The sequence below is a fragment of the Corapipo altera genome, unplaced genomic scaffold, assembly GCF_003945725.1.
Source record: "Corapipo altera isolate COAL_440 unplaced genomic scaffold, ASM394572v1 24b, whole genome shotgun sequence".
In the NCBI taxonomy this organism is placed as follows: Eukaryota; Metazoa; Chordata; class Aves; order Passeriformes; family Pipridae; genus Corapipo; species Corapipo altera.
Window position 1 is genome coordinate 2922776 of NW_020884888.1, and position 12209 is coordinate 2934984.

The window sequence follows — 12209 nt, forward strand, 5'->3', positions numbered from 1 at the left end:
AAAAAGAAAGGGGGGGGGGAAGTAAAATTGCATTTCCTTGGAGTTTCCCCTGCCGGGGAGAAGGAGGGGGCCGGGTTAGGGCCGCCCCTCTCTCCGTCATCGCGGCGCGCCGGCTGGGCGGGCCGGGATGGGCGGGATGGAGGCGCCGGCGGCGGGTCCGGGGGGAGCGGAGCGGTACTTTACGCGCTGGTACAAACCAGGTACCGCCGGGCTGGGGGAACCTGGGACCGGGGCCTGGGCGGCGACGGGGCAGTGACTGGTGTTTGTGCCCTTGTTGCAGACGTGAAGGGGCGGCCGTGCGAGGACTTCTGCGTGCTGCAGCACTCCAACAGGCGAGTGGGGCGGGGGGGCTTGGGGTCTGCCCTCTGCCCGCCGGGTTCTGACCCCCGGGAAGACTCTGGCCTTGCTTTCCATTCAGCAAGGGGAAGTGGCGGATTCTGCACCTGGGATGGGGCAACCCCGGATGTACGTACAGACTGGGGAATGAGATGCTGGAAAGCAGTGCCATGGAAAGGGACCTGGGGGTCCTGGTCGATGCCAAGTCGAATCTGAGTTAGCAGTGCCCTGGCAGCCAGGAGGGCCAATCGTGTCCTGGGGGGCATAAGGCAAAGCAGCCGGTCGAGTGGGGGAATTGTCTCGCTCAGCACTGGTGTGGCCTCACCTTGAATATTGTGTGCAGTTTTGGGCACCACAATGTAAGAAAGATATGAAGCTCTTAGAGAAGAGGTTCTGTACCTAGAGTGTGGTTGGGCACTGTAACAGGTTCCCCAGGGAAGTGGTCACAGCACCAAGCCTGACAGAGTTCAAGAAGTATTGGGATGATACTCTCAGGCACATGGTGTGACTCCTAGGGATGGTCCTGTGCAGGGCCAGGAGTTGGTCTCCATGATCCTTGTGGGTCCCTTCCAACTCAGCATATTCTGTGATTTGTGTACTATGGATGGCGAAGGCAAGATAGGAAAATGTCATGCATTGTTTCTGCTTGGCTGTAGCTGGATATCCATTTATTTGGAATAAATCAACCTGCGCCTGATTTGGAGTCTCATACCTTACCTCCCTCAGCAGCAGCCTGTTGGGGCATTGGGAGTGTTTCTGGGGTGTTTGGTCCCAGAGGGAAGAATAAAACCTAACTACTATCTACACAAAAACTGGCAGTGCCAATGGCTCATGTTGAGGGAAGGTGAGGCTGCATTTGTGTTCCCAGTGGGTTGCCTGCTCCTGTTAAGAATTCAGAATAACAGGAAGAGCGTGCTTGGCACAGGGCAGAACCATCGCCTTGTTGCAGCCTTTTGGAGCTGGAGCTTCTCTGTGGCTGTTTTCTGCAGTTCTTTCTCATTCTTTCAAAACAAATCAGAGTGCCTGTGAATAAAAGGCCTGACAGCAACGGCAAGAAAGGCCACCCTTGCATATGTACTAAATATGTAGTTACTAGTCTCAGTTGTCTGATATAAACAGTACTTTAAATCCTATTGATGTGGGGGAAGAGGAAATTAAAATTTGTTCAAATGTCTATGAAGATTGTTTTGCTACTCTGAATTGTGAAATATTGGCTTACACAGAAGCTTAGCCAAATGCTCTATGAAGTATTTTACCCTTATTATGTGTGGGGCTGTAGCTCAGTTTGCTTTTTCTAGGCAGTATAAAATTCGGGGGGGATTTTTTTTGTTGTTTTGCAAGGTCTCAGCTCCAACAGATGACTGTTCAAATAAATGATTTGCCATCTCCCCCTTAGAAAGAGGCTGGAGTGAAGAGGAGGTAGCTTTGCTGCTGGGGCATGCTGATGCATTCACCAGGATCCAGCTCCCTCTTGCGGGAGCTGCGCAGCCAGAACTCCCTAAGAGTGTGTGGAGATGGATGCAGCATCCACAGGGAAAGATCTGGTTCTGTGCCCTGGTTTCCTCTGCAGTCACTGTGCTGTTAATTCTGATCCTTACTGTAGGTTTTATGCTCCTCTTGAACAGAAAAGCTTCATCTCTCTTCATTTACTGGCAAGTTCTGGGCTCTCCATGCTTGTGCGTTACGCATGGTTCTGGACCAGGGATGAAGACAGGCCGTCTCTTTAGCTTGGCTTGTCTCAAACTGTCCAGTTTCATGGCAAGAAATAACCCTCCTTTAGAAAAAGATGAAATGCAAGCAGCAGGTTAACTAAAGCCCAGATCACTGAAGGATTTATCTGCTCTAACTATTCACTACAAATGGCCTTTAGCTGTTCTGAGAAACATTGCCTTGCATTACATTTTGTGACAAAAACGTACTGTGCTCATACTTGTTTAAGTGAGTATCTACTTCAGCTATTAGCTGTGAAGTGAACAAAGTATGTTCCCACAGGGTACATCAACAGGCAGAACAGCTCTAGCTTATTTAAAAGCAGTAGTTCTGTTTAAGTAAGAAGTGTAGTGCTTTTGATGATCCTGTCTAATATCTCAAAATGAAGCACCTTCTATGGGAGTTTTAGGTCAGAGTGCAGTTTTCATTTGGGGTGGCAGAGCAGGCATCAAGTAAGATAGGGAGAGAAGGTTGTGGAGCTTGCTTAGAGCACAAGAGCATGGCTTCTCAAAACTGTAGCATAATACTTTTATTTTTTTTTCAGAATCTGTGTCATCACCTTGGCAGAAGCCCATCCTCTTCTTCAAAGTGGGAAAACAATTAAAAGTATTAATTACCAAATCAGTGCCAACTGTAGCAGACTTCAGAATAAGGTCTCTGGGAAGTCAAAAAGGGTATGGCTTTTTTCTTTTGTTAGTTTTCATTTTAATCTCTCATACTGCCTAAAACTTTCTGTCCTTTCTAGGATAGAAACCTAGGAGGTTACTTTTGTATTGTATTTTAAACCAGCCCCTCTACAGCTGAAGAATTTAGACTTCCTCAAGAGGTGCCTGTCTGGCTGTCCCAGCCCAGGTCTTGGAGTGCTCCTACAGCACCGGTGGTTTCCAGTGTTGCTCAAACCCACTCACTTTTAGTAATTTTTTTTTTTTTATCATATACAGAGGGACATAAGCATCCCTGAAAAGACACAAATTTATTTCCAGAAAAATGCCAAGGATTTGGAGACTGCTGTTTTTCTCAAGCTAGTCTAGGCAGCAGATGGACCAGTTTAGTGTGTTTCATGGTGGGTTTTTGAATGTGTAGTTTAACCTGCTTATACTGAAATCAGCCATGCTGTTTCTTCCCTGATTTTAATCTGATCAAACTACAGGTCTGCTATTCTGCAAGAAACTTAATTATGAGTCAGTCTAGAAGCCCTTAACAAGCTTCTGTTTGATTTCTGCACGTAACTAAGTTGGCATCTTCCCTTCTGTAGGGAAGCGCAGCTCTGTAACTTGCAATGACCTGTAACTATCACACATCCTTGCTTTCTGAGAAGCTTACAAACTTATGTTGCTGATGGTAATGCTTTTAAAACCCCTGTGTCATTAAACTACATATATATTTATTTATTTTCCAAATGCAGGGAGCTCAGTTTTTAACAGAACTTGCCCCTCTGTGCAGGATATCTTCATCAGATGGAGAGGAATACACCATTTACAGGTAAGGTTTTCCCCTTTTTCTTCTTACCTTGACATACTATGCACATCTACTGAATCTAAACACTTTTGCAGTTGTATACGAGGGCGGCTGATAGAAGTGAATGAAAACATTCTTAGTAACCCCACTCTTCTGCAAGAAAAGGTAAGACACTTTCTTACTTTTTATTTTTAACTTTTATTTCACTGCTTACTTCAGTCTTGCTTTACAGCCATCAACTGAGGGTTACATTGCAGTGGTTCTACCCAAATTTGAAGAAAGCAAGAGCATAACTCAAGGACTTCTGACGCAGAAGGAGTACGAGGAAGTTTTATTGAAACGCCGTAATTCTTCTTCATGAAATCAATTCTGCACTTATCATCTGTACTTGATACTAAACAAGCTACTTTTATTGTACACTGTGAGTTTTGTAGTATTGAAAGACCTAGTGCCAGTTTTTAAAAGTGGAACTAAACTGCTTGATTCATACAAGAAATAAACCAGTTCAAATAGTTTGTATATTAAAATTTCCATACTCTTTTTCTCTAACACTACAAGTTCTTAAATAAGCTCAGAATGACATGTTGGAGTATTTATGTTCCACAATCAGTTTTGCTTAATGCAAGCCTAAAACATACAGAAAAATCATATGAATTAGCTATCATCAAATTCAGCTAAACAAAAACAATATGGAGTTTGACCAAGGTGAATTGAAAATAAAAATGTAACAGAAGCGTAGGTACAAAGAGCAGATAAACTTGAAAATAAACATTTCACACCAGGTTGTATTTTCATGGCATCCTGAAGTCAAATAATGCCCTTTGTACAGAATTCTGTAACAATCAGTATCTATTTTCTTAAATTTTAAATGGTATAATGTCAAATCTGCATAATACTTCAGTGGTTCAACATGCAACTCAAATTCTCAGTAAATTTTAATAAAAAAGGAAGCAACAACTACCATCTACAAATAGAGAGGGTAACAGAAAAAGGATTTGAGTCAAGACTATTAGTCACTTAGAAATACCCTTTCGTAAAGATCAGTCATGTCATCAAGATTAAAATTCAGGGGTGCAGCTACTGAAAGAGGGTTTTTTTTCTAAAACTACTTCATTGCAGGTATAACTCGTAACTAAGATAACATTTCAGTGCTTCAGGCCATAGCTTTTCAGACTATATTCCTGATTCTGCTTTATCAAATATATAGACTGATATAGGCCAGAGATGAGTTTACAGACTTCAACAGTAGTGTTACATATAGCATATGCAGCACAGGCGTCTTTACATAAAATGTCTATTAGCAGCATCTTTGGGCTGAAACATCCAGTAAGACATTCATAAGCATTAATTACAAAATCGGTATCAGTGAGCATAGGAAAGGCATTCACATTATAAAAATACAGAAGATTTAACTAGTTGGTGTTGTAATGGCTAAGTAATGGGACATCTATTAGATGTGACAAAGGCCAACAGTTTCATTTCAAATTAACCTGGCTTGACTTTCCACAAATGAAAGCAATATTGAAAATTCAGGAAGTGTTATTTTCAAATGGGAGTTCCTGCATTTCTCAGTGCTATAATTACTTGCTCTCTAAAAACGTCATGTTTGTTACATGATTTTCTAAAGACTTAATGCCAAATGTCTCTGCTCTCCTTTCTGGAGTATGTGCATTTGTACCAGTTCGTATTCTGTCTTCTTTCCATGGTGGAGCAGGTTTAAGGCAACCATTTCCTGCTTTATTCTGTGTATATATAAAAAAAAGAATATTTCTTAAAAACAATCAACCAACCCCAACGAAACAAAACCCAAAGCGTATTTGAAGTAGTGCAGATGAACCAAATACTGACCTTTCTCAGTAATTTGAAGCAAAGTGGAAGAAGTTGGCATAATAGAGTCATCACATTCCTTGTTTTCAGAATGCATGCATCAACCTAAACAAGACAATAACAGTAGAGCAAGACCACTCATTATTTGTATTAGGCAGTTGTTTTCTGCATGAGATGGTAATCTACTTTGAGCTGGAATAAGTAATATTTGTCCTTCTGAAATCTCATGTAATCAAATGGTTTTGCCTACATTTTTATAAATTTCTCTATATAGTACACGTAAAACAAGAGCATCCTTTCTGTTTAGCCAAGACTTGAGCTGTGATGCAGAAGGGAGTGACACACATCCGAAGAGAATGTGTAATTCTGTATTAACAATACAATATTAAACAGTAATAGGAGTTTCTTGGAAAGGAGCTCTTGTCATCTAAGTATGAATCATCACAATTTTTCATTATTTTCCCTTCTGTTTTATGTCCTGTCAGCATGCTTTAGAAAGCCATGCATCATGAAAGCCTTACTTTGATGTGAGTTACACTAAGAGTTGTCTTAAATCTTAGAGCATTTGAGTTCATGCCTCAGGTCTGACACTCAGCACAGATTATAAATTTGGGCCCTTTACAAACACTAATTTGAGAGCCTAGTACTGCTATGTAGTGATACATCACTGTATGAACAGACTGGAGTTCCCATTCCGTTTAGAGAGTGTAAAACAAACCAAGAGGTAGCCCCAAGGTGCTCAGTTTGGTTCTGAGTGGCTTTTATGCTCTATCTAGTTTTAGACCCTGCTGTAAAATTGTAACACCTTTTCCACAGTCAGTTGGAAACAAACACTCAGGTGCACAGAAGTCATATTGCTCACACTGATCATACTGCTGCTCAGGGATACTTCGGTTCTTCAAGAAACCTGACCTCCATTCCCCACTTAGGTTTGCAAATCTACTTCTTGTGGTAATTAACAATGCTGAAACTTTCATGGCAGCTGTATAGGTATTTATTTATAGCAAATATGAATATTATCAGAAAAAATTCCGGGTAGTCTAGGGTACACTACCTACCTACTGAGAAGCAAGCATGTATTTCAGAAATAGAGCCAGGGGGTTGGAATTTACATTTATATATATTTACATTTTTGTTAAGCATTAGTAACAACAGAATAACAATAATTATTACAGTGGTGGAAATACTGAAGTCCACAGTGAGGTATGCTTAATTACAGTTCCTATTTCTCCGGATGAAATTCAAGTGGATTACAGTATTATTACTGCAATCTAGTGGATTGCAGTGTAATTGTATGCAGTATTACTCCATCTCTTATTATTCTGCTGAAAATTCTCATTTGCAGCATGATAAAATCCCAGTACTTCTCTTTTTCTAGTGGGTAAGGAAGTGCAGTCCAGGAAAATCATTGTCTTGGCAAACATTTCTGTAAACTCTTTCAGTAACAGTAATTTCAGTACTTTAAGCAATAGGAAGGAAAAAATATCCTATTACTTATTTTACTGATTCTTAGACTCAATAAGTCAATAAAAGCTCAGAGTAGGGAAACTGTTCCTTAAAACATTAATATCAATTATATGTCTGTGGCCACTGGGCCAATTACACAAAACTTGATATCCTATGATCCCTAAAAAAAATTCACATAAGCCTGTAGAGTAATACCATCCAATATCCAAGTCATCCAATGACAGGCTTCCAATGTATGCTGGGTGCCAGTGTACTGTATTTTGCCTCCTATCAAACAAACTCCCAGCATGAATGAGTGGATCAGGTCAGGATAAACTTCAGTGAAACCCTTCTCTGGTAGTAGGGAAAACAAAGAAAAAAAAAATAAAAGGCCAGAAGACAACAGCACCCACGGTGGAGAGAATCCCTTCCTGAGACAAGGCAGTGCAGCAAATGGCTGGGACTAGTTAACAGTGAGGGGTGTCCCAACAGACAAAACATTTTCAGCAAGGACAGCAGTTCTTATGGTTTTTCCTCTATTTTGCACATCAGCTGCTCAAAACATGTTAAGTGCAAAATAATACTTTCGTTCCTCTCCTACACAGGGAACAGCAACAGTGACATACTGCATAGCAGAAAAATGCTTGCTCAAAAGCACAAAATTTTGTACTTATTGATTTTTATGATCCTCTCTCAATCCAGAAGCCAGTCAAGAAGTTCAGCTGTCATGAACTGTTCCATATTTTAACAGGAGCATAAATTAGTAAATTACTGCATTCCTAAACAAGTTAGGCATTGCTTTCAGGAATATATATAATTTTTACCTTACCTTTGTAAACGTAGCACTTTTTCCCTGAGCAGAAGCTTTTGCTGTTATCTGGAGCTGCCTGCACACAGAGATGAGTTTTTCAGCCTCCAACAGAAGCAAAGGCTTGTCATCCTCGTGTACCTGAAACATGGTTCAGGAAGACAAAACAACTCTGTGTTAAAGATTCTGACACTAAGTTAACAGAGGAGACAGCACAGCCAGCTTTTAAGCACTGGTGTCATAAGCTGAATGGCTCTTTTAGAGGTCATACCTCACCTGATCAGAAAAACCATGAAGAGCTGAAGCAAGCTTTGTGCCCTCTGTGGCAAAAATCTGAAAGGAGGAGAAAGCATGAAAGAAAATGAACCACAATGGAAGTTTTTCCTCGTTGTTTTAATAGTGTGCTATAAAGTAAAAAGGTAGCAGGAAATACTTGTAATTGTTCTATATATTTATAATTCACAAGTCAGCAGTTTGCAGTGACTTCTGAAATAAAAAGCTACATTACAAACTGCCATCCTCCCAGATAAGTAAAGCTTAAAGGCTTTTCCTTTACATATAAAACCCCCCTGATTTCCAATTATTTTTTGCACTGTGGCAGCTCACAAATTTTTTGTGAGTAGATAACACCTGCTGTGTTTGTATATTGTCCTATCAAAGGTAACCAGTCTCCTGTTACACACAAGCATGCAGGCTGGACACAAGGAATCCACACATTCCTTCATTTGGTCCCTTCTTTCTGTTTGTATTATGCAATTTTTTATACCCTCTTTCTTTCCCAAGAAAACACTGCTGCTCAGACTAGGATCGAGCAGCACTATATAGTTAACATTATAAGGGACTGAGCTACTACTAATGTATTGAAGTCCACTGATATGTGCCATATAATGCCATAATTTGCTATTCTTCCTCCTATCTGGAATGTAACGCCTATTGGTATAATGAATGATGTCTCAAGCTACTACTGGAACACTGAAAAGTTTGCTTTCAGAAGGTAAGTACCAGAGTTAGGCTGCTTAAAATCTACAGCTGCCAGTCAATTCATGGTACCACTGTACTTATGTGTAAGGAATCAGAGACTTAAGTTCCAATTTCGCCTTCACTCAGAGTGCCTACCTCCTGTTTTGTTTAAAACATATTACCTCTGCTTGATGAAATAAATCTTGAGTAGTTTTCAGAAGACCTTCTCCTCTGTGGGAAATAAAGAAAGCAGAAGATATGCCATGTATAGACTGCAGATTATTTTGCCGGTTACTTGCGTAAGTTATAGTCTCACCACTGAATATTTTACAGTGCACACCACTGAACTGTAAAATATCAGTCTTTTAGAAGATACTAGACACAACAATAACTTATTACAGGAACTGCATTTCAAAATATTATACCAACACCTCAGTAGCTAGAGCACTATTGGGGGATTAGCAATGGCTCAGTTCTCTTAAGCTGAACAAGAACAGAAATCCATGTCTCTGGCATAGTGAATATTATTGGACTAGTAGCTTAGAAGAAAAAAATCTCAACTCTTGCAAATAAAAACAAACCTAAAATCTTCAAGTCAGAAAGCTAACATTACAAGGGTAAGTTTCAGAACAACTCTTTTCAGTACAGCAAAGATTATATACCTGTGCTTTAATTCCCTTGATTTTCAAAGTATTTATGAACATACTTCTTAAAATGTTTTCTGTCCTCAAGAGATATTTAAATAGACATGCAGCAGCCCTTTAACCCCCCCTAATTTTATTACTAAACAGCTTAGAAATTTACAAAAAAATTATAAAGCTTAAGGATAAAATCAAGTTTGTTTCTGAATGGGTCCCAATTATTATACTCCGAAAATGAAACTATCTTCTTTCTTATAAACACTGTTAATGCTCTTCTTCCCACCAAAATTTACTGCATACAATGTAATTACCTGGTAAATAAATACATGGAGTAGGCCATACTTGACATGCCTTGTCCATGTTGCACAATCTCATTCTCCTGATCTTCCCATTTCTCTGTCTCAGAATCCACATCAGATGTGAGCAGATGCAATTCTAATCCAAGTTTTGCAATTTTTGCCTGTTCCTGTAACCATATTTATGGTACTTGAAAACGTATTCTTCAGACAAGATAAAAATAATAAAGGAGGTTTTTTACGAAAATGATGGCATCTTACCTCAGTATCTAGTTTGACTGGCTTTAATGCTTTCAGATTTGCATTATGCTTCTGTTTCAAACAAAAATAATATTTTTAAATAAAAGGAATTGGTAATCATTTTACTAACAAATCACAAGAGGTAGCTCTATACTCAGAGGAAGACTTTGCAGGAGAGTTCTAGTGCTTTACACAAAATTCTCAGTAGAAACTGAGAACCTGTTCTGTCTGTCCTCCTGAAATTAGAATGTGCAAACAGCATCTGTGCCCTGTAGATGCCCCGAAATTTCAAGGAAAAGACCTCTTCCACAGTTCTTGGACTCCACTTCCTAATGCAATACAATCTCTTCCCCTTACCCTCTAAATCTTCAATAATACTTGGGACTAAACAGTCTCGATCAAGTGCTCCTGCACTGATTTTTCCATCATCAAAGATGACACTATGTAAGAGGGAAGTTGATTTGGCTAGTAGCCAGCTGATGTAGGCTCCAACCCATGTAAATACTAGTGTAGCTCATTATTCTGTGTCCCTTTGCTGAAAGAGCTGGTAACAAATAGCGACACTTTGATTTTTTTCATGGGTTTCCTTCTGTTATTTAAGTCATGAACTATTGTCTGTCTGCAAGCCAAATACTACCTCAGATTAAACAATAATTAGTGCAGTGCTTGCCAACTGCATGACACACTTGTGCAGGAATACATAATTTGTTTCAAATTAATTTGCAGTTCCTGGCTTTAACATTGTGTGCTGGTGCTGTCACTGGGCAAAGACACCAAATACTAACAGATGTGAGATCCACAGTCCACGTTCAGAAACTGCACTGGATTGCAGAGGAATAGCAAGTACAAAGTTGGTGTCCTAACTTGGAGAGGTGTGAGACAGAGGAAGAGGATGGATGATTTCTGAGAAGGAGAGCAGGACTGAGACCCTTGTCTGAGAATCTGAAAAAAGCTGCTGTATTCATTAGTGGGAGTACTTGGGCAAATTAAGCTCAGTAATGCCTGAGGGGGAAAAAAACCCCAACACTGTTCATTGTGAACAGCATCAAAATTAAGCCCACTGGCACCATCTCCATCTCTCGCTTCAGGAATCTGAGCAAAAGTAAAATACTATTACTGAATTTCCTACTGCAATTTGGTGCTCAGTTTAGCTTTCATGCCATTTCTCTTTTTTTCATCTTGAAATGTTTAAATATTCTGAATCTTATGAATGTCTCCCCTGATTAGGCACTGTAATTCTGCCTATGTATTAGAAATGCTGATCTCATACTGAAAGATTTAGCACAAAGGGTAATAACTGATACTCTCAATTGTGATTTAAATTTAACTATATTGCATATTAGAGATGCAATTTAAGAAATGCTGGTTTTAAGGCAGCATCTTAAAAGAAGAAAGGAAGACAAAACCAAACTGAATTTGCATGTAAACACAAATTTTGTGCTAGAAGGTATCACAAATATTTAAGGTGCAAGAATGAAGGGTACTCAAGAAAACCAGCCCTCTAGCACAGGTTAAGCTTTTCTATCTACAAATAACTAAAGAAATCTTGTAAAGTTTTCGTAGTTTTCTCCACTCTACTGTTCACTTGCATTATTTGAATACTACGATTGTTAAAAAAGCAGACAAGTTATTCTGCTTTTAAAACATGATTTGACACTTAATACTATATAGAAAAAAATATACCCATGCAGTAAGCACACACATGAATCAGCACTGCTGCTCTGGTCCTCAGCTCTGGCATGATCTGGGATGCCACTCATTACCAGCAAACAGTACAGTTCCAATTAAACAGATGTAACAAAATATGTAATCTAATTAGATTGACAGGAACAACATGGCCTCTGTGCAGGGACAGCATGGGTGTTAGCCAGGCACAGAAGACCTCTGTGCTGACAGTAGGGAGAGAAGAGGCACTACTGAGCATAACAGCACTGGGAAGAGAGGCAGTTCCAAAGCTTAATGCATCAGTTAGGCAAAGAAGTTACTCTGTGAAGAGACTCTAGTGTCTTATGGAAGTAATCTACATCTCCTGTCTACTTTCGAACCGTGCATTTATTTTAATTCCCCCTCGATGGTAAGTATCTTACAAAACTCAAAAGAAGGCAGCAACTTTTCAGAGAATAACAACGCAGAACTGTTTAAATCTTGGGCACAAATTTTTTATCCAGAGTATTTTAAAAGGCGTATGAATCAACAGGTGGAAATCTGACTTCAAATTTCTCTTTAAATTTTGGTTGAAGTCTAGGAGCTATGTAGCTTCTAGACAGTGAAGGACAAAAACCCTATCAAAAGTCACTGAACCAGTCTGTTTGCAGTTTCAATATTTAGTTCCCTAACCGTGGAATTCACCCATGCTCATGCAGCCAAACATTATATTCTATTTAAATCTGCAGATTGGGTTGATAATGTATGAGCTTTTCTCTTCTCCTTAAGGGTCAGGAGTAGTATTGTGTTTGAAGTTACAGAATTACACAACAGAAGACACGG

General features: G+C 39.7%; 2 protein-coding genes across 2 annotated transcripts in view; one reads left to right on the forward strand and one right to left on the reverse strand.

The window, feature by feature from the left end:
- The first annotated feature begins 132 nt into the window (after positions 1-132).
- FAM206A (family with sequence similarity 206 member A) lies at positions 133-4031 on the forward strand. Its single transcript, XM_027644005.1, has 6 exons — positions 133-200; positions 281-332; positions 2591-2720; positions 3452-3528; positions 3600-3669; positions 3737-4031. The coding sequence occupies exons 1-6, from the start codon at positions 137-139 to the stop codon at positions 3863-3865; spliced, it is 522 nt and encodes a 173-aa protein (XP_027499806.1). The 5' UTR covers positions 133-136; the 3' UTR covers positions 3866-4031.
- A 753-nt stretch (positions 4032-4784) lies between these two features.
- CTNNAL1 (catenin alpha like 1) overlaps positions 4785-12209 on the reverse strand; it is a 57956-nt gene continuing 50531 nt past the window's right edge. Inside the window, exons 13-19 of the mRNA XM_027644002.1 lie at positions 9744-9794; positions 9498-9652; positions 8728-8776; positions 7862-7918; positions 7607-7726; positions 5353-5436; positions 4785-5246 (exon numbers count right to left, since the gene is read on the reverse strand). Coding sequence (XP_027499803.1) covers positions 5085-5246; positions 5353-5436; positions 7607-7726; positions 7862-7918; positions 8728-8776; positions 9498-9652; positions 9744-9794 — 678 coding nt within the window. The 3' untranslated portion in view covers positions 4785-5084. The remainder of the gene's footprint in view (positions 5247-5352; positions 5437-7606; positions 7727-7861; positions 7919-8727; positions 8777-9497; positions 9653-9743; positions 9795-12209) is intronic.